Below are 27,276 nucleotides of genomic sequence, written 5' to 3'. Positions count from 1 at the left end.
ATGAATAGACATAGACACAAGAAAGGCGAAAGGCCTTCGAGGGACACACAGCGATGAGACCAATGGAAGTCTGGAGAAAGTTTCTTCCCTGGTGAGGAAGGCCACAGTGCACCAGGCAGCTGGCTCACAGGCAGGTGGAAGAAAAACACGTGAATCCAAGCTGCCCCAGATGCACTGGGTCACTCTCTTCCAGGTCTGAGCTGGGCAGCTGAGGTATGCCTGAACTCAATTACATTTGTCAATTCAATCTGCTTTCTGGGAGTCAACAAAACCCAAGCTGTTGTTCCAAATATTTATTAAAAAATAACTGCAAGTTGAAAAAAAAATGAATAAGCAGTCCAATGGCAGATTTATTACAGTTTTAACAGGTAAAGGGAATGAATCTACTTTATGAACAAAAATAGCAATAGGAAAGGATACTGAAGGATTCTTAATCAAATGATAAAATGGAAACAGCATATGCAATATATATTTATATATAAATATATTGGTTACATTCTTCTTAAATAGAATAAACAACATTCATCAGCAACATCCAAAAGTATTTCTTTGTGGCAGGAGATTCACCTTCCTTCATGACAATACTGCCTCTCCATAAGTTTCTGTCCCCCATGACAATTTTAGAGTTTGGGGCTAGAATAGGTATTCAACAGCACCAGATCAAATCCAGAGCAAGTGATTTAAAGCTAGTTTATAGGAGATCTCGATATCATTTCTGAGACTTAAGGCCAGGTATGCAATAGGTGGAATCAGCAGAGCATGATTTAAGCTGTGGGATCTCCTTGAAAGCTCGAATTTGGATTAAAGCTAGATTCCCACAAGGAAACTCTGACACTGCTCAGGATTCCCAGTTTAAGATACACTTCCCTTTTTCTGTAAACAAGTGTTAATAAAATAAACTTTCTGTACCCTGTTAACCATTTCTTAACATAAAAATAAGAGCTGCTTGGGTAGTTTTAAAATAAGTCAGTATAAAAATCTATCCTATCCTAAGTACTATCTCTGTATCAAAGTGCTAGCAAATGGCACAGTGTTTTCTGTTTGAAGCCATGTTCCCTGCTTTTCATGTCTCATATGGCAGACTTCAGCTCCAGCAAGACTGAGCTCAGGACTCCAACCGTGGCAGCTGAATCAGCCCAGCTCCAGGCTCACTCTTGGGCAGTCCTCACTTACACTGGGACAGCCAAAGCACTTCGGAGCGGGTCGTGCTAGGGCAAGCTCTCTGCTGTTAGATGGACGGTGCTGATCACAGACCCATCCCCACTCTGTGGGGTGGTGGCAGGGTCTGCACATGCAGGGAGCTGCTCAGGACCCACCTCCGTGCAGCAGGTACTTAGCCTGTTCCCTGCAAAGTCCTGGGCAGGAGTCGGGCTCAGACCCTACAGCAGAAAACGAGCAGATCCCCCTATCACTTTGCATAGTTTGGTTCAGCAGTGGCTCTCTGCGAGTCCCGGGGAGATGCCCTATCATGCTTCCGCTGCTCCCCTTCTACCAGGTGCTAGCAGAGACTCCCACAGCTTGCCTGTTCAGGACCTCTTTGGCTTACTTGGTTTGGTTCAAATGCTCGCTGGTTGTTACTTTGGAGCCTGAATAAGAAATAGTGCAAATACAAGCTTAAAGAAAAAAAATACCACACTGCCTTCACTGAACATTCAGTTAAAAAGACAAGGATCCGTAAGGTAAAACCCCAGTTGTGGGGTATTTGAGATATTTGGCAAACCTGTACAAGATTCTTCATGATTGTCTTAAAAGACTGTATTTGGCTTGCCGGTAGATGCTTAAAATTATTTGCTAATGTGATTCTAACACTGTTGTGGCTAATTGCAAATGACTTTGAAGACTAGTCACAGAACACGGGACATCTCCTTGGCGCGACGGGACAAACACTCCCTGCAGTTATGGATTCCTTGGTGCTTTTCTTATCCGAGTTTCACTCAAAATGATTTTGCTTGCATGGAATGGTGTGAATTCATCCAGACTGGTTTTGCTGGAAGGCAAACGGACCACATCATTACTTCTAAGGGTCAAGATACCTTTATTTGGCCATGCTCAGGCAGATCAAGAGGCCAAAACAAAGCTCAGTTTGATTCCTATTATGGGAGGCTGGCTGCGGTGCATTTTAAAACAATAATAATCTGAAGTGGCTGAGATGTTCAAGTTTGAAACTTCATGAAGTGCCAGGGTGCCCTACAAATGCAGAGACCGCCCTTGCATTGCAGCAACCTTCACCATGTGGCAGCACCCATACTGCAGTCTTCACTGAAGCAATGCACCACGCAATGTTTCTTGGCCCACTTCATAAAGGGATTTAATTTCTCTCAGCTCCTCTTCTCCCCAAAAATCAGCAGAAGGGACATTCAGCAACAAGTTGCTTTCAGCAAGCAATGCACAAATGGCTTGTTAACTTCACTAAGGGTTAGGCACTTAGCCTGCTCAGGGTTTTTGTAAATCCTACGTACCTCCATCTCTGGGCACCTACATGCTATTGCAAAGTCTGGTTCTCAGTGTTTCAGGGTTCAGCCCTGGGAACTAGTCCTGCTTTGGCTATGACCAAAGAGAGAAGACTGCACTCTTTGATCAGGCGTGGGGCTGACTGCTGTCCTGATTAGACCCATGGGGCTCAGACCTGCTCCTCTCCACCATACAGCTCCCGCTGTGCCTCTCGGTACACCAGCATCAAGCCAGCTTTGCTAGCTTGAAGGTAGAGTTGCACCAGGGGAGTTTTACCTGTTGATTTTATAGGACTGTTTCAAAGCAGGATCCGCACATTTAAAACCATAAGGAGATGAATTCACAATGAAGCTAAGGAAAAAAAGAAGAAGTCATATTTACAGACAGCTGCTGTCACGCTCCCCCCTCACTCCATTAAAGGAACAGCCTTATCACTGCCCATGTGCTTGTTTCTACTGTGATCCTGGCCTTCCCAGCACTTCAGGACATTGTTTCCAATGACACAGATAACAAGAGTTCAGGCTTTAACTGAGAACTGATGCATGAATATGCTTAAGTAGCTCTCCTCTCCTAGCTCTATGAATTAATTACAGCTTTGTACAGGAACAAAATGGAAAAAAATTCTCCACTTCCCCCGCACCCCCCAACAAATTCATGTTATGTGGTGGGCAAAAGGAGAAGTGCTTGGAACAAAGACTTCCTTCCCCTTCTCCCTTTGTCTGCAAGTGTAAATATTACTGGAACTTAAAACCCAGCATCTGCATTAAACAGATGGGACTCTGCTATGTTCATCTTTTTTATGATGTTCATGTGGCAGGGACTTCTGAAAGACATTTGGAATGAATGCTGGCCATGACAGGATACTGCCTAAATTAGAATCAGGCTCCAAGTATCTTCCTGCAATTAGATTATGTCATACGTTGTACTCTTACTCATGGCCTGGGAAGGAGAGTGCAAGGATATTAATATCTGTAGATATTCAATTAAAATGAGTGCATCAGACACTCACTAGGTCTGGCTTTTGCCTGCCTCACATCTAGCCCAGGCTAGCTTCTAAACCTTAAGAGAAAAGAAAAAAGAAAGCACACACAGTGGAAGTCATCATGCCCATATGTATGCCTGCTGGCTAATACTGTTACCTAACTGAAAAGGTAAATTCATGCAGTTTACACTTCGTTTGCTATAGTTTGGGTTATGTTAATGCTAAAAAAATAGAATTCAGAGGGAGGGTAGAAAGGTTTTTTTGTAATACATGGTGATTTTGCCAGCTCTTGGAGGTTGCATTTCAAGCATCACTGCATTTCTCCATGCACTCTGAACACTTCCCTTTTTGAGGGTATTGGCATGCTTGTGGCAAAAGCAACCAAACCTATTAATTAGGCACACAGTGAAAGATGGCATATGAAAAAAAAAAAAAGGATAAAGATCAGTCATTTCCATTCTGAAAATCCTTACTCAAAGCCTTGATGTCGCAGCCATAAGCTAAGCATGAAAGGTAGCAGACTCCTTCCTTGCGTGAGAAGCAGACTCCTTCCTTCAGTGAGGGGCCCAGCAACACCAGCTGTGAAATGCACACATAGAAAGGCTCTTATATATTATATATACAACTGTAATCCAGAATAAATAGTACTGTTCTGACTCATAAGTGTATTTCAGCTTGGTTGTTGTTGTTTGTTACAGCTGGGGATGGCTTGCTTTTCATCCCTTCTGTCCCACCCTTGGACACATCGATGAACAGCAGCCTGGGAGTCCGGAGTGTCAGCAGTATCCTTTTGTACTCCTTCCGGAAATTCTGGTTAAGAAGCCCATAGATCACAGCATTGAGGCAGCTGTTAAAATAGGCCATAAAATAGCTCAGGACAAAAAGCCATTCTGGAATGTGTGGCTGCACTTTTGAAGGATTAATTGAAACAGCAAGGCCAATAAAGTTTAACGGTCCCCAGCACACAGCAAAAAGGACAAAAACCACAAACATAGTCAAGAAATTCCGAATGTCGGCTGCTCTGAGCTTCTGCTTGCAGTCTTGTCTCACCCGCTGTTTGACTTGAATCACCAAAATCCAGATCCGTAGGTAGCAAAATGTCACGATGGACAGTGGGACAATAAAGTGAACTACCACCACTGTGATGGTGTATGATGTACTCACCGTCTGGGCAAAGGTGCAGGAGTAAATCCGGGGGTCGTACTGCAAGGAGCCAACGAAGAAGTTTGGCACAATTGCCACCACTGTGAGTGTCCAGGTCAAGCAAAGATAGCAGCAGGTGTTCTTCAGGTTGAAGAGCTTGTCATACCGAAGGCTGTGGCAGATGTAGCAGTAGCGGTTGATTGCAATCGCCGTGATGTTGAAAATGGACCCGATGACACTTAAGCCCATCAGGAACCCACTTATCTGGCAATGAACATTTCCCATGGTCCATCCATTATGGAAAATGGCACTCAGGATCAGAGGGTATGGATAAACCGCAACTACAAGGTCTGCGACAGACAAACTGACGACAAAGATGTTGCCTACAAAAAAGGAGAAGAGACTGTGAGAGGTTAGCGTAGGTCCAGATAGACAACTTGCAACTCAGAACTCCTCTTTAGGCCTAACTCTTCTCACAGGCTTCACTCTACGCTCGGTTTGGAATTTGAAACACTGGAAAATAAGACTTTGCTCTACTAGTGACAGCAATGGAGAGTAACTAGGCATGATTAACCTGCATATTCCTTCTTAAGAAATTTCTAAACTCAAGTGCTACCCTTAACTCAGCTATAGCTGTGGGTAAGGTTCCCGCATTCTTCTAAGTTGTGTAGGAGAGAAGGATTTTGCGCTCCTTGTTAATCAGCCAGCACGACTGTAGTCACCAGGCAGCCACCCAGGATTCGCTGTCCTGCAGAGAACTTCACTACTTTAAATACTCTATAGGACACAATACTTTCTATAACATCACATAGTGACACTTTACATAAGATCTGTCCGTCATGGGCCAAAGAACTGGAGCAGGCAGGTTAAGTTTTCAGTGGTTTATTCATTGCACTGACAGCAGTTGCACGGGAAAGGTCTTTTTTTGGTCTTTTGCATGTGTACAGGTATATTTTCACCAGAATTTCTGCAGTGTTCATGCTAAGGAGCGTGTGTTCTTCCTCTGCAGTGTTCATGCTAAGGAGCATGTGTTCTTCCAGGAGCCATGGTGCAGCCAGCCTTTATGTGCTTGTCTTATTTGGTATGTTTTCCTGCTCCTTTAATATTAAAGTTGTCCAATGCAATATGGAAGGTCAGTCACTCCTACACTGTCTGGGCCCAGGCAGGAAATATGATTAATAAGCTGCTGTCAGCCACCTCTGCAGAGTATGTGCCGCAGGTTGTTCATTTAGGCTCTAAAACAAAGAGAGTTGAGAATCTGTGCAAATATAAAATAATTTAAGCCTTGCTGGATTGAAAATGGCACATTGGGTGGGACAACACCTGTCAACTCCACTGTGTGGAGAAGCCGCCAATGACCTGAGCAACCAGTGACTTCCTAACAGCAGTTACTGCTCATTTTATGAGTAGTGTATTTTCAGGTAGGCAAAAGCCTTTCTGTTCAGTTTGCCAGTCAGAGTAGAGGAGTGCATTAAGAAAAGGACCTTGAGGTCTTCTGGGAACTGGTGTAACTACAGGACCAGCTATAATGATGAAAAGGACATCTGTCAATATTCAGCTTTTTGATGACTAGACAAATTGTCATTTCAGGAGGCACTCAACATTGCAGTTAGAGGACAGCACTCTAGAAAAAGTAGTTGTTTTTTCTAACTCTACTACCTTCAGGTATATCTGCAGTGTCAGGAAAGACAATATTACTAGAGTACCAGTAGAGGCTATGCTTAACACGTTTAAGGTGTTAACACCTATGCCCCTATGTGTTACAGGCAACATCCCAGCCAGCTGATCACACCTGCACCTTCTCTTCAAACCCTCATATCCTGCTGTCTACCAGATTATATGAAAAAAAACCACTAAAAAGAGGTCTTTTTCTGTAGTATCCATGAAAGGACCCTCCAAGATCTCAGCTAGGTCACCGGCTTCAGTATTTGGAAAATACACCCAAGGGCTGGGAGAAATCACGGCCGCATTGCCATTGCAGTTGGCTCATCACTATGCTTATTGCCAAAGAAAACTATCAGGACAAGTCAACAGTTCGTATCAGGCAACAGAGTCCACTTCACGCTGACTGGAAAACAGTCCAGACTTGAGAATAGCCCATGGCAGTGTGGAGCTGAGAGAGCTGACACAAAGTGTCATTTAAAAATAAGTATTAGTAAAGGTCATGTGAAGTGCTGAAATCTTTTTAGAGAGAGATTTCACATACACAGGTTTACCACAGCACACAACTTCTGTGGCTGCAGTGCTTCAGTGCTGCTTTTTTGCTGATTTAATATCTTTCTTAGAGCATTTTAAAATGCACTCACTGAACCTGGTCCCCATATAATTAACTCTATTTATGCCCACTGTCAAGGGCAGAACCACCCGTGGTCAGGCTTAGCGCGCACGCAGGCACCCTAGAGAGGGAATGCTCTTCTGCAGCAAACCTTCTATTCATTCAATCAAAAATACACACTTGAACAAAAACCAACATGTGTCCCCAGCACCAGAATTTCCTTTTGGAAAGGTTTTCCAAAACAATTTTCAAGACAGCAAAACAGAGACAGAGAGGTATCAGCAACCCAATTTAGGAGACTTCCAGAGGATGCTGGAGACAGACTCCACTGATGGGACTACAACCCTCCCTCTTCACTGGACCTGTCCCGCTTGGATACACATTTATATAGACAGGCGGTTGGAGAGCAAGCCTCTGCATTTGCTGGGGATGAAAGACAGCCACATTCAACACCCAGTTCCGAATCAGGCAAAGCAGAACAAAGCTGGATAGTCCCTACTTAAGACAGCACATCAGTGGATTTAATCCAAAGCTTAGCAAAATCATAGGGAAAACTATTAGCCTCACATCACTGCCAGCTGCTGGGAGAAATGAGCAGTCTCTGTCAGTCTTTCTTCACTAACTTGAATAGTTGGGAGGAAGTAAAAATAGAGGGAGAAAAAAATCTATAAAAATAATATTCACAGGATGGACTTAGTGGTTTAGATTCAATCCAAGAGCACGGTATTGTGTGTATTATTTTGACACCATTTCATCGCATATTGCTCCAGCAGGGAGAAAATGAGATGGTTTTATCAAGACAAGAATAATCTCCCCCTTTACTTGGAGAGCAAACCTGCCATCCTTTGCTCTGTGATTTCACCTTGCAGTCTTGGCTCTCCTATCAGCTAGGCCTATCACCCCAGCAGGGTGTCGGGTCCCTGAAAATAAGGTCAGAAAAGTTCACTCGGTACTATTTCACAGAAAAAAAACCCTATCATCTTCCATTTTATTTGGCAATGTGGTCAACTTCATATTTTTCTTCTGGTGAGACAAACGTGAAGGTCAGACCCATATAACAGCCACTTGCAAGTCAGTCCTGAAAATCAGTGCATTTTTAACAACTGAATACTGAAAAGAGGAGGCACATTGCATGCCTCCAAAGCAGAACATGCCCTTCAAAGTATGGGAACTGGCTGCTGGCTAATTATTAAAATAAGAGTAACTTGAGTTAAACATTGCTTCAGCCTCGCATAGCCTAGTTTGCTATGAAACCACTGTGTAGTGGGCCCAGTGGCCAAAGGCTCACGTCCTTGTCCTCTGTAGGATGAGATCGGACCTTCACTCCCAAAAACATTGCAGAATGGGAAGCCATCTAATGTGTGGCTTTTAGGGAAGGTAAAGAACAGTCTCCTGCCAATGATCTTCACTACTGTATTTTTTTTACATTTTTCCACTATAAACCAAAGGAATCTTGCCCATAAATAATACCAGCAGGACTTTATCTCAAATTTAAAATTATCTGCTTCTGTGACACTATTTTCAGATGTATCTTTTTCTTTTTGTTGGCATGTGACTATATTTCCTTATTAGCTTTCACATTTTCCGTCCTGCTTTTAACTTCTACTTAGTATAAATTGGTTTGTGTGCCACTGTGCTCTATCCCCCAGTTATGGAGTTGTACGTGAAGAAGCATGAATGGTGGAGAAAGGCAAGTCTGTCACAAGCATACTGGTAATACGGACCCGGCCACCTTTTCAGAGAAACTAAATCTTTTTACATTACAGAGGTCCAACACAAAGCTATACATTACAGAGGTATGATACACAAATTGTTTGGGAAAAAAACCCACAAAACAACCTGACTCCCAGCAGCAGAGCAGATTATAAGCATGTGCAAGTAATACAAAAGGCAATTTATCCCAGAACATCTTCTGCCCTAGTACTGCTGCCTTTGAGCTGCCCTCCTCCCTCCCATACTTCTCTAATCTGTTTCTGCTCACTCCAACAGCCTGCTCCTGTATTCCAGCAGTTCCCTGCCCTGCCTTTCATTTTGCATGGATTGCCCGACAACACAGGTTATCCGAGGACTTACTGTCAAGTCCTGGTGCTAGGAAACGTGGAAATACCACAATGAGTTCTGCAAATCAATGAAGCACATCTGTAAAGGTCTTCAGTGGCAGGCTGCCCGAGCAGCACCTGACATTCATACAAAAGGACATCATTCTTCTACAGAGATTAACTGAGCATCGCTGTACAAATACAAGGGTCATTGGCCCTGCCTGCCTCAAGAGGCTGGTGGAAATCCCTCGGTGCACAAGCTCCAGTTGCAGAGATCTAGCCTCTCCCTGCTGTTCCCACACAGCAGCTGTGGGCTGGCCTTCAGCATACATGGGCTGTGTTTTAGGTACCCTGAACCTAGAAGCAAGGTTAAAAGGGGGGACAGGAGGTAAAATATTTTTCTGAAAATTGGCTATTTTTCTACATCTCAAAACGTCCAAAGCAAGCACCCCAAACTCTTGTTCTCTGTTATCCCTATAAAGCTCTCTTGCTGAAATATTACAGAACTGTTTGCTTCAGGTTAACAAGATACAGATGCTCAATGCAGCCTGAAGTTAACACTGTTATCTGTAAACCCAATGCTCAAATTGAAATGTCCTGAGTGACAGGAGTTGTACCAAAGCAAAGAGACAGTTGTGCAGATCAACTTCTGCTCACCTGGCAGAGTCCAGCTCCAACTAAGGAGGAAAGAGGGCTTTGTCATCCAGGTTGCCCCTTCCTGTCAGCCACCTTGCAGGCATCCAAGTTTCTCCCAAATAGCTGGTGCCCAGCACAGCATTTTGAGGCAAACAAAACTACATACAACAGCCTCAAGGCCAGCAGGTGAGAAGCTGACCCATGAGGATGATGGACATGAGTGCCGTGCGGGCTCACTGCATGACCAGTCCCCACGCTGTCCCAACCTCTTCCCAGCAGTGAGGTCAGACCCTGGCATCTGTCCGGCTGCAGCCAGAATAACTGACAGTTGTGGAACAGCAGGTATAAAAACCTATGTTGAGAAAAAAAGTGCTAAGATACACAATGACATAATGCTAAAAGTTTATTGGGGTGACTGGTATGTTTGTGGTGACACCTTACTATTTGTGGCTTATAATAAAAAGCATCTTAAACTTTATGTTTGTCCTTTCAGGTTTTATGAAAAACTCAACAGACTCATGTCTACAAGGAGATAAACTGGAATGAAGACTCACATCAACCTCAGAGGGATATATATAATAAGGTTCAGTAAACAATTTAACGGGCCATGACTGTAAAGCCAGCCTCTGATGACCACTTACCATAACCTAATACTCTCTATTTAACCTTCCAAAGCTTATGCTCACTGCAAAACAGAAACAAAATGTACTGTCTGCCCCAAGCAAAAGGATGAAGTCATAAAAGCTTTATTCAGCATGCAACAAGACTCTTTATTAGCTTTGATAGCCTTCTTTTCTTGTTTGTTTTTACCTGCCACTCGCTGTGTGTTCGCTTGTATTTCACTAACCTCCAATCTGCAGACATGAAGTGCGTGCTCGGTTCTGCAAGCTAAGTGATAGTTCATGGAAAACGCTTTCAGACCAATTTTGTTCTTTTTATAATATAAAGATACCATTGAGCATGTGCAATCATATTGACCATATACTGCTGTAATTTAGACAGATAATAACACTGTGGTGTTTGGGGATCCTGATCTTGCAGCCCTCACTCTGACAGGCATTTCTTACATCACAAACTCTAAAGGATCACTCCTGGGAAGACAGTGTTTACCCCATCAAAGGGCACTAAGAACCATCCTTCTATAGGGGACTACGACTCATGTCACTGCTCCATGCAAGTGCTTGGCTTCCAGGGCACTGTGAACACCTCACACGCAGCAACAAAATGGCACATGAGAAATCCCAGACTGTTAATTGTTATCTCTTTTCAGCATTCTGATAAGCAGTGATGCATCTGACATGCCTGTACAACAGCCCAGCGTGTACTTAACCATTTTGACAACTGAAAATGTTTGACAGGGGAGCACAAGTGAAAATCAGAGAAACTCTCCCTGAGAATCAAGCAAGAAGGAAAAAAAAAAAAAAATCTGTTGTTCAATTCATTAATCCACAAACTTTAATTGAGGATTTTATTTGTGTATGTAGGGAATCTGTTCAAAGAGAGGAATAAACAAAAGAAAGGAAAAAGCATTCAATCAATTATCTGTTATCATTACTCCATCAGGATTCAGAGGGGGATAAAGCCTGGTTTCCTGCAGTTAAACAGACAATGCAGTTGGGCTGCCAGCTGGTCTCAAATTCTGACTGTGCTGCATAAAACGATACAGAGGGTAATGAACAGACAGGACAGGAGGTTTTGCCAGCCCACAGCATCCTTAGGGCGTAAGGTTAGAAAATGTGGAAATATCCAATTTAAGGACACCATGAAGGTCCTAGACAAAAGCATAAAACTCCAGGATAATTTAACTTTTTCCTGGCAAAAGTCTGTTGAGATCTCTCAGCACAATCGTGCAGCCAGAGACCAGCAGTATGCTCTGGGCTACCAACCGTTACCTGGTTTACTGGCATCATTCCCTATGGGAAAACTGTGGGCACTTAGTGCTGCTCCCTGCCTTGTGCCAGCCCTGCATCCGCACAGGAGCAAGGCCAAGGCAGAGCAGGAGGCAGTCTGCAAAAAGAACTCTCAGCCTCCTCCTGCACCCTTCCACGGCCAGACGTTTCAGTATCACAACTGCAAGCTTCATTAGCCATCTCATCAGTATATCGCCACGGTTGCGTGAAAGCTGCCTTTCCCTCTGGACCTGCCTCCAGGAGGAGGAGAAAAACCTCACGGTATTTACTGAAGTAGAAAGGACCAGCTCCCCAGCACTTCAATTACATTTATTTTGTTATGCGCCATATATTATTTTGGCTGATGGTTAAAGAAAGGAATTTCTTACACTGCCAGGTGGAGGACTGGATTATGGGATTTTAGACTTACTTTTAGGTCATGACCTTTTAATTGTATTGCTGTCAAAAACATATTTGAGCCATGCCTTCAGCTGCTCTAATTGAATGCAGCGAAGGGCAATCATTTGCAGTATTTACACCCTAGAGATTCATAACTTTCATTTGGCTAAGGCCAGCCAGATTCAGTCATATCTGAGCTCAGAAGTTTGTTGAAATGGGCTGGAAACTAGAGACCAGCCCTGCTCACATGATTTCATATCTTTCCTTATATCACTTACCATTACATTGGAAACAATGTAAGGAGGTGATTTTTCCCTTGGTGGACATTCACTCGACTGAATAAAAATGATTTTAATTACGTCTTCTTCTAGACCTTTAAAAAGGGGTCAGCCCTTTTTTGGTACCAGCGCAGAGCAAATTCCCCGTTTTCAAAGTTTCAGATATTTTAAAAACAAAAAGAAGTTTTAGACCATCTCAGAGAAACACTGTTTGGAGAGCTTCCCCCTGTTACTCCACACTAATCCTAACACCTCCTGCTCAGCTTAGGCACACCTTCCCGAAAAGATGATCTGAAGATACTATAAAGAAAGGGGAAACTACGTAAAGTTGACATTTTACCTACCTCCAACAATTTTCAGCTTTTTAAAAATACCATTTTCTGTTCATTTACGTGCCTTTTAATGACTTCTTCCTGTGTTTTCCTGGAAGTTCTGACCCTTCACATGAGGGAAAACCACGATGCTGCAATTCTTCTGGATTTCTAAACTTAGCTCTTGTTAGTGTGATGTTTCTCCTGGATCCAATTACGGCAACTGGATCTGCTAGTAATGGAGGATGAATAAGTGGTGGTCTTGATCTAGCTCTTTCTTAATATATACAAAAAAAGTGCTAAAAAAATTACCCCTTCTGGTTATGTGCCCAGGACTCCTGTCATTTAACTGTTACGACCATGAAACTCATAGCCTGCAGTAAGGCTGTGAGATAGCAAGCCGATCAACTTAAAAACTCAGTTGCTCCCTGTATCACTTCCAAATCCTTGGGCTAAAGATGGGCTCGGAAACACCGCCTGCCTTCACAGCACATCCCAGCAAGGCTGATGGAGAGCCAGTGTCAGAGGCAGGAGGTCCTTGGGGCCACCCTCCAATTTGCGCCGAGCAAGAAGAAGCCTCAGCACCTCCGTCAGTGCCAGCTGAGCCCGCGCGGCACTGGCTGCGGTGTCTGACTCTGCAAGGACAGCACGGCTGATGGCTACCTATTCCCTACGGCAGCTTCTTGTGGGAGACGGCAGGTCTTTGGGAAGGGTCTAAACAAAACCTCTTGCAGCCATAGCAGAGCGAGTCCAGGTACCCAAACTCCCACTTGACACCCTGGCTACCAGTGCCACCCTCTGAATTCCAGCTGTTTACCAGCCTTTTCTGCCTGAAATCCCTGCTGAGTGGTACTATGTGATTTTAAGCAGCTGCCTAATTCCCATCCAGGCTGTGTAGGGAGTGAAGGCTGATGCCCTTGTGTTTACCCTCACACACTGGCCACACGAACACAGAGACGAGCTCTACCATCCCACGTTAATTCCAAGCCCATTATTTATCAACTGGTTTGTAAAGTGCTCTGAAACAGGAAAGGCCCTGTATAAACTTAAATGTGAATTATTGCCAGCATCCATTGAAATGACAAACCAGCAACCATGCTCTCCCAGTCCCAGCAGCTGTATCGCCACCATTTGCCATCTGTTACTACTCTAAAATAAAATCTGTGAACTCAGGCTTAATAGACTTAATAATGCTCTTTTGCTATTGGTGCTGGTCAAAGTGAGTTTCTGGCCTGGAAAGGAGCTATGTGCAAGCAACCGATTCCTAGGCAGCTGTCAGGCAGAGCATATAGTCAGATCTGAACACACAGCTGATTTTAGCGATAAAAATCATGTCTGACTGCCCTGGTGAGCCCTGCCGAACCAACACAGCTGAGCCCAGGAGCTGGCTGCTGCTCCTCCTTGTGCTTCACCAGCACAGTTTGTTGACTAAACCTTAGTGACAGCACCAGTCGCTACACTCATGGACCTGCACTGCAAGGAGCAGATATTACCCTGCCAGAGCTAACAGCTTATTTTGGCCTCCCAGCCTTGCAATCCCAGGGATGAGTCTCTCTCCAGTCCCAGCTCTTTCTGGTTAGTTGGTGGGGATCGGAGGCAATTTTTTCCCTTGTAACTCTTTTGAGTTGTATATGGAAATGATGAAGCTATTAAAAAAAAAATAAAATCACCACACAAAAATGTTTCCATCAGTGAAGGACATTTATCCTTTAACTCATTCTGGACCAAATCTTCTCCAAGTCTGCTACAGGCAACACCTTTTCAGATTGTGGCTGGTCTGTTGGTTAAGCCTTAGGACAGACCAAAGAAGTTGTGTGAGGTGAGGACTCTCCGAGGCAAAGAGGTGGAGACTCAAAGCAGCCAGCTTTCCTATGAAGACTTAAAGATGCTTTTTATAAGGGTTGTTTGGGCACACATATAAGTTCATTTCTGGGCTGCATTAGATGCTGTAATACCAAATTCAGATGCCCTGTTCAAGATAGACCTTAATATCCTTTTTAAAGATTCAGACTTGAAACAAAGTAGTATTGTACAGTACCTAGCTTCAGGAGAGAACAAGGTGAGCTCAGACCATAGCCAGTCTGGACACAGACAAGCACAACACAAAATGCTGTCCCAAATCCAGCCTCACTTTCTAATGGAGGTTTAGGACAGACCTCTAACACATACTGATCCTGGCATCAGTACCCCCTCCAGCACCCTGTCCAACAAGAACAAGACTAACATTAAAAAAAGGCAGTTGCCATATAAAGATAGAGCCCATTTTTAGAAAAAAAAGTAATCAACATATGAAATAACTAAGCCTAAATCAATAATTAGAGGAAGAGTAATAGAAGAGTTGAGCTAACAGAACAGAGTGATGCTGGGTACACACGCTAAGATAGAGCAGCTGTGCTCTGAGCGTCCTCAGCTCAGGGATGGTGAGATGGGCTTGTGTGCCCCGAGGAAACTTATCTGCTTTTCCCATTCTGGGTTGGTCTAAGGAGGGCTGTTTCCCTTCCCAGCAAATCTTGCCTCCTCAGGAAGTTCATGAATTCCCGTTCTCCACTGCCAAGACAGATTAGTCTGTGCCATACAGACTATTTAGCTGAAATTCCTTTCTCATCTGTTTTGGAGAGGGTAAAGAATTGCCATTCCTTGAACCAGAATCTGATCTCACATAGGTAGGGCAAATCTGAAACAAACCCAGTGCAAGTGGGCTTATCAGTCTGCTACCTCTGCAAGCTGTCTTGAAAAGCATGAAATTGAAGTTGTACCAGCCTGCACTTTTCTTACAGTATTACAGGGCAAATCTTAGGTTTCTTAATTAAGAAAAACCATCCTGCAAGCAGGTGTCAAAGTCCAAAGAGAGGGGAACGCAGGGATGTAAGGAAGAGAGCCATCACGCAGGGAGCTGCAGGATGCAGAACTTGCAGGGGGAAAGCAGACTTGCTCACAGGCAAATGAACACTGCAGTCCACTGTAACAGAGCTGCATTTAATTTGCCTTAGCTGTTAAATCTGTCCTCACTGTAATTACAGAGCATCCTCCTCCTCTTGCTATAAACAACGTGTTGAGTAAACATGCTGAAAACATGGCTGGCAGGAGATGGAGGGAAAGCAGGCCTGTTTCTCTCCATCTTTACTCTCCCCTTGGCGCTCTTAGATATTCTCTGGACTTAACCTACTTGGGGCTTCCTGTCTGACGCACCAGGATTGTACCCTGACACCCCATGACCTGATCAGTCAAAGGCTGGATGCCTTCCTAAACCGAAGCTGGCCTTCTAAAGACCCTCCTCGATTTGGGCTTGGGGTAGAGGAATTCACTGGCCAGGCAAGGACCTCACCGACAATGGCTCATGGGCACGGGCTAGCACACCCTGCTGTCAATGGTGACAGGCTGAGCACATACCAGTTTTCTCTTAAATGGTGTTTTCGCCAGTCACTGTAACAAACCAGCTCCTTTCTGCTCATCTTTTTAGCACTGAAAAGAGAGGGTCTACTAGTTAAGTACTGAACTGAATAGAGGTTACCTGAATGAAGGCTCAGGTGTTAAAGCAGTAGTAGGATGATAATCAGGGTAGGATCTTTATTCTGCTTTTGCACAGCAGTTGCCACTAGTTAGGAAAAAGAAACATAATTGGGATCCCATTTATCTCCAAGGTGATAGCCTCATTGTAGGCTACAGCATGGTCCTGGTATGCCTTACAGTGCTGCACTGTAACCGATTGGCTTTTCTTCTGATGACCTTAATACACTTTTTCCAAACATTTTGTGGCCAAAGTTATAAAAGCAAGTTACAAAAAAAAAAAAACCATGGGGTAGATTTAGTCCACTCCATGGACATTCCTTCCAGCTCACACTGTTTTCTCCTGTGACCTCGCACTGGACCTGGCAATGAAGCAGGTACTGCCACAGTACACGTGTGCAGTGAGGATGAGGCTGGAAGAGAAATGGTACCCTGAGAGACAGAAAAGCAGCATATCTGGGGGAAGCTACTTACATTCCTGTGCTTAGTCAGTCCTCCAAACCCAGCATCCAGCCCCATGGCAAGGAAAGAGGTTGAGCTACCTGAATTTCATCCAGTTCATACCTGAACTGTTCATCCAGCCTTCACAATCTGCTAGGAAGAGGAGTAATATTCCTTACATTACAGACAGGGAAAGAAAGAGACCCAAGGTTTGATGGCTTCGTCAAGACTATCTGAACTGTAACTGAAAATCTATTCTGGACCACCTGGTTCATTCACAACTATTTACTAATCCCATTGGAAATGGAGAGTTTCTTTCACCTGGGAACGCTTCAGGGACTCTGATACAACTGCATCGGCAAAAGTCCAATGCAAACAGTTAAAGTTGATTCAATAAGAATAGTAATGATACTGGAAAAAATTACCTCAAAAAAACAATGCATGCCCTAAAGGATCTTTTCCATTTTCCCAGAAATGAGTCCAAAAACAGTGTTTCCCAGAACATCAGCAAAAGCTTCACTCCAGATATTCCACAGGGTTTACAGGACTCATGTCAAGGCTGAATACAGGATGGGCAACAAGAAACGATGGATGATATGAGAAACTTGGACTAGGGAGTCCCAAATGTATTGTTGGAAGGCATCTGCTTCTGTTTTTTTCCTAATGACTTATGAAACTTAATCATCCTTGAGGTGCAATGGGTGGGTATATTAAAAGAGACAAGATGTTTTTGCAGTAAAGTCCACAGTAAACATGTTCCAACACGAGCCCATGTGAACAAATGGTTCAAATGGGTGTGCTCTAACACTGATCTCAAGAGGGAGTCTAATGGTGGCTACTATCCAACTGGCTTGAAGGAGAATAAGATTTCATGGGACTGACACCTAAATTACTGGAGGAACCTCCTGAAGTAAGTAGCCATACTTGTAGGCAGCAATACACGCATTAAGAGGGAGATCTTGCACTTGTGGGTCATAACTGACAATGCTGGCAGACACCTCTGCCATCGACAGCTTCCAGTACAAGAGCATCACTGGATTCTGCTCTTACACAATGTTTTGCCCTCAGCAAAAAACCACAAGAAAGAATAAAAGATGCTGAAAAAAAGGCCATCCACGTAAGCCAAAGAAACCCTGAGTTACTTAGTTCAATTGCCTAATCCTGAAATACCCCCGAGTCCTACTTTCTCATGTGTAGTGATAAAGGCAAGCCTACTTTTAGAGTTGTATAATCACCATCAAATGATGGTGCTTTTAGTGTCCCCTTAAACTTTTCCCCCCTTTCCCTTTCTATCTCTATTGAACTTTTCTCAGCAAGAAATAAATCACAGAGATTTCTTCTCTCTGAAGCTACTTAACATCCATACCAGGATACTTCAAAGTGGTAACGTGTAACTTGAGCCTTATGACTCCCATTCCGAGCCAGGGAGGCTTCGCAAGGGCTGCACGCAACCCTTTAAACGCTAACCCCGAGTGGACATTTTAAGCCAGTTGGTGGTTGGTAAAGGAGACTCTGCTCCCCCTTCAGTGTTTGTATGGCCAAGGGTATGACTATGAAATCCATCAGCGACAATAGGGCTGGAAGGGACCCTGGGAGGTCAGTTGACCATCCCCCTCAGGCACAGCGTCTCCTCCTAAAAATTACTGACAAGAAGGAGCATTTCGAGATCGACATTGCCCTTAGTCAAATCCAAGCTGCCCTCCACCCTGCTTGCTAAAAACGAAGGTTTTGGGCATGTGCTGGTTGAGCAAGCTCAGAAACAAAGGAATAACTCAGCAGCACTTTTAAGTCAGCATGACCTCCCCCCAGGCAGGGGCAAAATAGAGGAAGAGCTACAGCTTTTCACACTGCCTTTTGCTCCTGAAGTGCTGGAATTTCTATCAGTATTAGAGGACACGCTTTCATTTGCCATCCTCTCCAAAGTCAAGAGAAATGGTCAAGATTCCTAAATTTCTACAAGAAAAACCTCACTCTATGCAATTTCTGAAAAGCCCTCTTCTCCACTCCTAGACTTTCTTTATCTAACAGCAGCATTTTTTAAAGAGCTGTCATTCATTAAGCATAAGATATTACTTCCTGCCTCCCAGTCTCTTCAGAACCATTTGTGACCCTCCATTTCCTCTCCTTAGTAGGATTCACTGATATTTTTCATTTAATTGCTGAAATCCCATGTTGTTATCTGTCCCCAATGAAGTATTTTGGTTTATCAACAAACTCCAAAGTAACAGAAGATTTAAGAATGAAATGAAGCATGTGCTTAATACAGAGTCTTGTAGTGAGAAGTCCTTGTGTCCAAATGCAAACACCAATGTCATACATTCATCATGAAACCTTAAGGGTATTTGCAATATCACATATCATTAAAAATACCTTCCTGAGAGGGGGTTGATTTGACAGGGTTAGAAAGGACGAGAATTTCTAGTCCTCAGCAGGAGTGTAACACAGGCGTATCAAGGGAGGCAACAAAAACTCACAGCATGTTGCCCACCTCCTTCTTCATAGGGAGCCCCGAAGGCAAGCTGTTAGAAACACAGACAGGACAGGGAGATCTAAGGCGAGCTTAGCGTGCGCTACAAAAAGCTTTGCAGAAATTCTGTCAAAAGATTTGCTTGGCGCATTGCCGGAAATGGATGAGAGCTTTGCGCATTAACGAGAAATTGAGCGGAGTCCAGCAAATGCTCTCTGCTTTCTGAGCAGAGCTGGCAGCACGGCGTGATACGGTGTACATTTCCCTGTCAGGCATGTGAACGCATCAACATTGGCTGTACATTCATTTAGGCAGCTCAAGAAACACCTCTGAGAGCAAGGAGGTAATCTTCAGTCCAGCAGGACCGCCCTTGCACAACCACGTGAAGTTTTTAACAGACTCGAATAGCTCAGTCAAGTATCTGTACATATTCTAAGGAATCCAGGGAGTTATTTGTAACGTCAGAGGTAGAAGGAACCAGGATTTGCAGCTTCAGTAACAGAGTTACACAAAATAACAGAGACCAGCTCTCGCAGCAAACTCTCCGGGCTGCGGCACCAAGAACCTCCCCAGGGACACGCCGTGCCCAGGCTGTCACATCACCCAGCACCGGCCGTCACATCTCCCCGGCTCCAGGGTGGGGAAGATGCGCCCCAAGGAGCATGGGCCCACCTCTGCTAACTCAGCAGATGTAGCAGCCTTCATCTGGGAGCACGGCGGGGAAACACACAGTGTTGACTGCACCACAATGAAAAACAGACCCGGAGCGATCGCCAGAAGCCAGCATCTCAGCACCAGGAGTGCAGGGCATGGAGTTTAACTGCTAATTAGGACAAGGCAGTAGCAAAGGGCAGAACAGGGGAAGAGGCCGGCTTTGCTTCCTGCGGGACTTCAAAGTCTTTCCCAAATTCAGCTACATAACACATCCTTTAAAAGGAGAGCGATGGCTTCTTCTACATTAGCAACAAAGCAGAAACTCTCATGCCAACACCGCCTTCTGATACTAACTGTCCTTTTATCATTTATTCAGGAATAAAACTCTAACAAGGCAGATTTATATCAAATGACAAATAACAGCTGTGGGGAAAAGAAAAAAGTGTCGTACTTCATTAGAACTCTGTAAGACTCTGACAGCCAGAAACACACTGCCAAAGTGGCAAATTCAGCCGAAAAGACAAGACAGAACTCACAGCAGCTGTTAAACCAAATGGGAACTTGTTAAAATTAAGGGCCATTTTCCCTCTTTCATATTTAGTCTCAAAACACCATGTAAAGAAATTCAACCTCTTATAAAGACAGGCTGAATCATTAGCGCAGAAGTGACACAAGACTCTTGCAAAGATTTCAGATTAAAAGGTAACTGTTAATACCCGAGCGGTTCCTAAAACCCTATGAATATGTTAATCTGGCATCAGCTGGAACCCTCCAATATTAAAGTAATAAATCTTACCAGACTGAATTTTACTGTTACTCACTTGGTGTTAACAATAGTCCTTAAAAACATGCAAGCATTCAACATGAAGGATGCTGATGGGTCTGTAGCATCAATACCAATGCCATCCTGGACCAGACCACATGTTTCCTTCTTCCCAGATAGGTCGCGGCCATGCCTGTCCTCGAGTATCAGCACTCCCAAATTCTCTACACCACCAGACACTGGTTTCACCCATGAAGGCTGCTGGGATTGCCAGGGGGGAACAGGAGTGCAGAAGGCTTACACAAGTCACACCCAAAGTCGATTTTGTAGAAGTACCACAGCAGCCACCGAAAAATGCTCGGGACTGAAAAGTATCCTGCAAGCCAGGCTATACATTTTGCCTGAAGGATGCTGATTTCCAGAGGGGATGGGATGATTCTGCTTCAATCAGGCCCAAAATAAACATTGAAAAACCAAATAAATTAAGTATGTAACCAGCCAGCCAGCCCCAGATGATCCCACAGCGTGAGGGTGCAGCGCTGGCAGGTTTTGTTCTGTATTTCTTTAGAGGGCAGGAGGTGATCGCACTGTGTAATTCTGCATTTAATTAGTCAGAGCTAGTCTCATATTGGAGGACCGACTGTAAAGACAAACAAGAGACCCATTCTTGTTTCGAGCAAGGACTTTCCCAGTTAATTGTCATGTAGCCTTGAGCAAACCACTGTGTCTGCGTGTTTCAGCTTCCTGCTCTGCCAGCAGAAGATCTGCCTTCCTTGCATTCACTGATGTTTAAAAGTACAAGGTTGTCGTTCAGTGGAAGGCAGAATAGAAGTAGAAATTAAAATATTTCTGACGTGCTCACCTTTTGGTTCTTGGGCAGTTCTCCCAAACTGAACACTTCATTTTGAACAGCCCTGTGCAGACCAGTCTCAGGAGCCTGCAATATGCAAGAACAACTGAAACAAACAGGATAAAACCAGCAGAAGCACAGCTCTGTTTACCTGTCCTGGCATTCCCCTCAATCCCCCAAATCAGGAGGGGGTTAGATGAGAAATGCTGAGCTGCAGCACATGCAACTGTCAATTCAGTAGGCAACACTCTTCCCATGCAACTAGATGGGGTGGTTACCCCACCATAATACCAGAAGCACATTTTGCTGCTAGAGGTGCTGTGACTGGAGCTGCTGGCCCTGGAAAACGACAGAGCTAGCTGGGTTAACAAACATCGCTGAGGATTCATAACAATAGCGGTCTGAATCAGAAGAGCCCTTGACTAACTCCTAACTTGGTCTGCTGCATCCAGCAGTTATCCTGCAGCTTCCACTTGACTTGGAAATCTTTCATGCTCTAAGCAGGATGCAACTGAATACTGTCATGGTCCATTCCTGGTCTGTCAACGCTTCCATGCTTGCAGCCTGTGTCCGTTTGCAAAGTGGCTGAAGATCTCTTCCAGAGAAACTTCACCAGCTGATTTCTAGGGGATAATTGGAAAGGTCCATTGTAAATCACGCTGCATGAGAACAAACACACTGTTGTCCTTCTGGCACAGTGTAGAAGCTGCCTATGGCCTCGCAGGTCAGCATCCGAGAAAGCAGTGATGCGGCTCATGGGTCAACTATGAGTGTTGCTTGTTTAATTTATGCCTGTTTTGGAACAGAGGTGGTCACACACAGCTTGCAGACAATTCCCTCTTTGTAACTGGAGCCCAAAGCCAATTCCTTGTTCCCAGAGACCACGGCCTCAGGAACTGAGGTCCAGCCTTGGTTTCCCCTTCAGGCTCCTGCTGCTTGCACATCTCCCAGTGGGTCTCACTTAACAAAAAGCTCACACATACCTCTTGGCTTCCCAAAACCGAACACTTGCTCACGTGCCAGGAAAAAGAGCTTTGCCGTTTATGTACAACAGCACGGCTTTGTAACCCTGGCCATAACAATAGCACTACGTAATAGCCAAGAAGACTGAAGCAGCTAAAACTTCGGCAACTGTACAATACGTTGCTATATGACTGCAGCATCTACTCAGGAAAGGAACACGCAAAGGACACTGAAGTACTAAGGCAAAAGCAATGAAAATTTCATTAAAAGAACAAAATGCCCCTGTGCCTCCTGATACACATGCACAGCACAACGCACTGCAGGACCCCATTCCCTGGGCCCAGCGTGGAAATATTTAAGCACATGCGACAGAGATTCAAAAGTGATGTGGGTGCACGGAAGCAATACCTACTGAAGCGTCTGTGAAGAAGCCTTTGCACCAGGAGCAGCTGCTGTACTATGGACCTTGGAGTGTTCTTTGACAGGAACACACCTATTCTCTTCACTCCACTTTATTATTTGGGTTTCTTTATCTTCCTGCACGATCCTCAGATGGTCTGGTAATTATGGAAGACGGGGCACTGCGAATCATCGTTATGGTAAATGCTACAAGTTTCTCAGACTGCCTGAAAGACAGGCACGGGCTGAAGCATATGCAGAGGCTACTTTGGGATAATGGCAGCATTTACAACAACATCAGCCTCCCGCAAGTCAATTCTGGTAATCACAGAATCACATAAAACAGGGCTGTTGCCTTCCTCCTTGGGAAACAGGGAAATATCAAGAACAAAGATGCATGCCTTGGAGACTCCAGGCACCAACAAGCTGTTCTCATGGGCTCAAGGAGTGAACTATCCCGAACCTCCAAAAAACCACCCTGACTGTCCCCCAAAAGGCCCGGTGTTGAGGTAGACATGAAGTTGCTCCTACATCATTACTATATAAACCATAAATTACAAATATTCCCAACACATGAAGATGGCTTTCACAGTAAAAGGACCTACCAACAACAGCTGGACATGAATGCACTCTTCCCTCATAGGTATAAACCCCGGAATATCAGTGCTGCTCATCTCTGGTTTTTTACCCTGGTTTCCTGCAGAAATGAAGTGTGTCTGATCACACTGCCTTCCTTTCCCCAGTAATTTTTGTTCCCAAAGGCCAACTTCATTCACATTTTATAGAAGACTGGATGACTCATTTGAAAAAATAAAGTTTCTACACAATGGAAACTGGTCCCCAGCAGAACAGAGGTATTGTGAGTGATGGCACTTATTAAAAAAAGGTATAGGGTGACCTCAAGTTTTCCAGGAAACCAGGTAATTCAGTTGTTACAAAACCACAGACCAGGACTGGTTTCAGTCGAGTTCATACTCACACAACGCAGCACCAGCCTATGGGAAAATTGCCTTCATTTTGATGCTCAACATTTAACTCATCTTCTGTACGAATGATGCTAAAGACCAAGAAAATCAGAGGTAACATCACAATACCATTGAGAGGTTGCTGCTGGCTTCAAGTCAAACTAATTCATCTTCCATGTCTCAGCCTAGAAGAGGAAAACTGAATATCTCATTGTGAGCAAGGAGTTATTAGCAGAAGTCTCCTCTAAACCAAGACTTTTCCCTGAAGTCCTGACTGCTTCAGCAAGACTAACAAAGGCAGGGATAATAGTTGGCATACATGTTTCTTGGTAGAATCTGCAAAATCCAAGACCAAGAAATTAGAAAAGAATCCACAAAAGACAGACATGTTATAAATATCCCAATGGTGGAAAAAGTCTCCATCAGAGGCTAGACTTCAACTGATACCAGAACCTCTGTCCATGAGGCTCCAATCCTCCAATCAGTAAGAAACTAAAATGAGGAAGAAAAAGACTGGCAAGACAACTATAAGCAGGCCCGCCATGGAGACCAGGAACAGGTCTCCTGAAAGAAAGCTCAGAACTGACACTGAATAATAATGGACACATATACATGTGCAATTAAGAGAGGCAACTTCTTCATTGCAGGCATGTTCTGCAGTAGCCTACAACAATTAGGACTGCATATTCCCAGAAGTGAAGTCCCATGAGTTTTCAAAGAAATGGTACATTCACAGAAAAACAAAAAGTTGCCATGAAAAAAATAAAACTAAACTAAATCTGCTTAAGAAGGCAGTAAACCTAGTTTTAAGCAGAGCAACCACCATGTAATGCTGCAATACATGTAAAGCAGCGAGATTGGTGGTTACATAAATTGCCACCCAAGAAAAAAAAAAAGGCAAGACAAAGAGGCTGAAATGCTGTTCACCAACATAGATAAATTGGTTCACTAATGGATTTGATGCTGACTTAATCTTCTTATTTGGCAGTGCCCCGAAAAGCCTGGGTTTTTTGCCTTCACTTACCTAAATGAAATTAACCTATTCCAGAAAATTAAGAACAATTTATCAGGCCACTGAAGGCAGACTGCTTGTTGGATCTGGATCTGTGTTATTCCATCCAAGAAACAAGAGAAACTTTGTAATTTAAAAAAAACTGAAAATGGGGGGATTGGCAAAGTGTTGCGTCTGGAGTCTCACTGCTCTTTTCTCACATGCTTTCTGGCTGCTCGGCACACTCCAGTACACAGGTTGTACAAACAACCTTTTGTTTGGAACAAGAGCATTTGGCTCCTGCTACAACACAATTTGTTCTTCAGTACTTCAGAAAATGTAACTTCCAGGGCATCAACCAAGAAGAAATTTCTGAATGTACAAAATGAGAGCGGAATATTTCACTGTGATTTCAAGCTCTTTTACTTTCTTGATAAAACTGAAGTGGTTTATTTTCCAAGAAAGTTTTACATGGAAACCTTCTTTTCTGAAGATATCAAAACCACTATTTTATTCTTCCTTAAACACAAAAGAATTGTTTTTTGCAAAACTAATCTAGGAAATGGATGACTTCACTTTTCACCGACAAGGGTTTCTACTGTAAAACATTACTGGCTTGTGCTCATTTGAGGACGTGCAGTCCTGCCATTGCCCACTCCCTGGAAGGAAACACATAAACACCTGCATCTAACATTTCACAAGACTCACCGGTTTAAAAGCCAAGAGGGGAAAACACCGGTTTAAAAGCCAAGAGGGGAAAACCTAAGAGTAAGAACTGAAGGCCATAATTTCTTCCAGTATTAATTGCTCATATTCTGAAATTAAGGCTGAGAAAGAAAATTCGGCTAAAGAATTGGCTGGAGCCAGAATGCTCCATCAAGAAGGAAGCCCTCTCAGGCAGAACTGCGGTTTGGTGCATCTTTCCTCTCAACCTTTGAGCTCTGCCTGCAGGAAATAGTAGAAATAAGCAGTTATCTGTAACACTTATTGCTGATTTTAACTTTTTCATTCTTGGGAGATGAAGTAGGGCAGGAGGAAACACGTTCAAGAATAACAGGAAGACGACATAAGGGGTTTAAGTGAGAAAAAGCCTGAGGAAAACACTACTCCTAGGATGCACTACACACCTACAGCAATACAACTGTCTGAGTGGATTTCCTACTCTCTTGCGGTACTCAGATGTGACTGCAAAGGCTGGCATCACAGATGAAAGCAATGGGAGCTGATGAGTAAAGCGTCCCCTCCTACTGTACTGCCTTCCTGCTGCAGAGCCAGCAAGACAGTTCCCTCTCTGACATGAGGTTGCGTTCAACGAATAGAGAAAAATCAGGAGCAAGAGCAGGACGTGCAGGACAATGCTTAGAACTGCTGCTAGTTCATTTTAAATTCAGAAGCCACCCTCAAATTCATTCTGTGATGGACATGACAGCAGGAGCATGGTGCTCCCACCCTACTGGGATGGCTCCAGCCTGCAGAGCTGGAAGAAGGAAAACGATACCCCCTCCCATTTCTCTCCCCGTTGTTTGCATGTAGGATTGGGCTGAAGGAAGAGCAAAACCAGGAGACAGGTTGTGAGTGAGGAAGGGAACAAAGACGGAGGGAACGCTGGGGAAGTCGGGGGGGGTGAGGCACTGCACACTGTCTCTAGGGACCCAAAAAGTGCAGCTTGCTTCCCACTGTTGATATTTTCAAGGAACAATGCAAGATGCATGTCAGCAGCAGCAGAAGGCTCAGCCCTGCCCCTGTGAACATCAGGGCAAGGCAGAATGACACATCTGCATTTCACTTTATCCATTTAAGCCAGGATTCACAGATTTTTTTCCCCTCAGATTGCAGTGTCATAGGAAGCCAAAGCCAGTTCTCACTGAATCAGTGTGACCTCTGCAAGGAGAAGTAGCAGGTCTTAAAACATAGGCTACTTCATTTCCCCATAGGCCAAGCTGGAAATTAAAATGTTCTGTTCACAACACACAGCCCTGAGCCAGTGTAGCATGCTAGAGACTGCGTGGGAACAAGCCGTCCGAAAACAAACTCGAGTTTGCTGTTTCTTGGAAGTGTCAGGTCCAGCGCCCTTGGGCACACGATGAGAAAGATGTTTTATGCCTTACCTCACCACGGTGCATCCTACAACACGTTTGTGGGTGATGTGTCCATATCACACACCCACTAGCTTCAGGCTATGAGAGTACCTTTTTCTTCTCTAAATATTTACCCTCCCTCACTTACACAATCTCCTGCAATGTGCAAATGGTTTAAAAAGATGATATCGGGATTTAGTGGGATTATTATCCATGTACAGGTTTTTGTTGTAAAAGAAGCAAAGCTGGCTCTTCTCTGTATTATGAACAAAAGTGAAAACACGTTGGGAAGGTAACGGTTCTGCTGATGCTATTTAAAGCCCAGGGAAGGAAAGCCCTACTTCAGTATGCATCAGTCTTCTGACCATTTACAGATTTCTTTTCATGGATGTGGTCTTGTGTTTACATCAATATTTGCACCTGCTGCAACAGTCACACAAACACTGAGAGGACACAAATTCAAAAGCTCCAAAAATGACATGCCTATAATTATGATTAATATTCATTACAAATCATCCAAGAACTCTTCCAATCCCTAATACAGGGCAAAATAGAAATCAGAATTTACCAATACTCTGGAGATGTATTTTGGAAATTTGAATGACATAATGTGAATTACCCACATAATATCCAAGACAAAACTAGATATTAGATAAAGTCCAGGTCAGAAGCCACAAATTTCTTCAACTCTGTAGCTCACGGGGTATGCAGTCTTTTAGATAATTACACAGATTTCGACTCTGGCACATGATATCATGCGAATGATTACCTATCTGCACTCATTTCCCAGAGATA

General features: G+C 44.0%; 1 protein-coding gene across 3 annotated transcripts in view; it reads right to left on the bottom strand.

Moving 5' to 3' along the window:
• Window positions 1-332: 332 nt before the first annotated feature.
• The window catches only part of GPR50 (G protein-coupled receptor 50), a 48,503-nt gene continuing 21,559 nt past the window's right edge, over window positions 333-27,276 (bottom strand). The window contains exons 2-5 of one of the 3 annotated variants that reach the window (XR_005931052.1): window positions 4,598-4,959; window positions 3,907-4,012; window positions 2,728-2,802; window positions 333-1,987 (exon numbers count right to left, since the gene is read on the bottom strand). Coding sequence is in view for 2 of the 3 variants with exons in the window: in XM_029996960.2 (XP_029852820.1) it covers window positions 4,091-4,959 (869 nt within the window). In the remaining variant the exon portion in view is untranslated. Of the gene's footprint in view, window positions 2,803-3,843; window positions 4,960-27,276 lie in introns of those variants that run through there. The other 2 variants (XM_041119083.1, XM_029996960.2) reach the window with 2 other exon arrangements.

This window comes from Aquila chrysaetos, chromosome 21 (assembly GCF_900496995.4).
Source record: "Aquila chrysaetos chrysaetos chromosome 21, bAquChr1.4, whole genome shotgun sequence".
In the NCBI taxonomy this organism is placed as follows: Eukaryota; Metazoa; Chordata; class Aves; order Accipitriformes; family Accipitridae; genus Aquila; species Aquila chrysaetos.
This window is presented reverse-complemented; position numbering and strand designations above follow the sequence as displayed.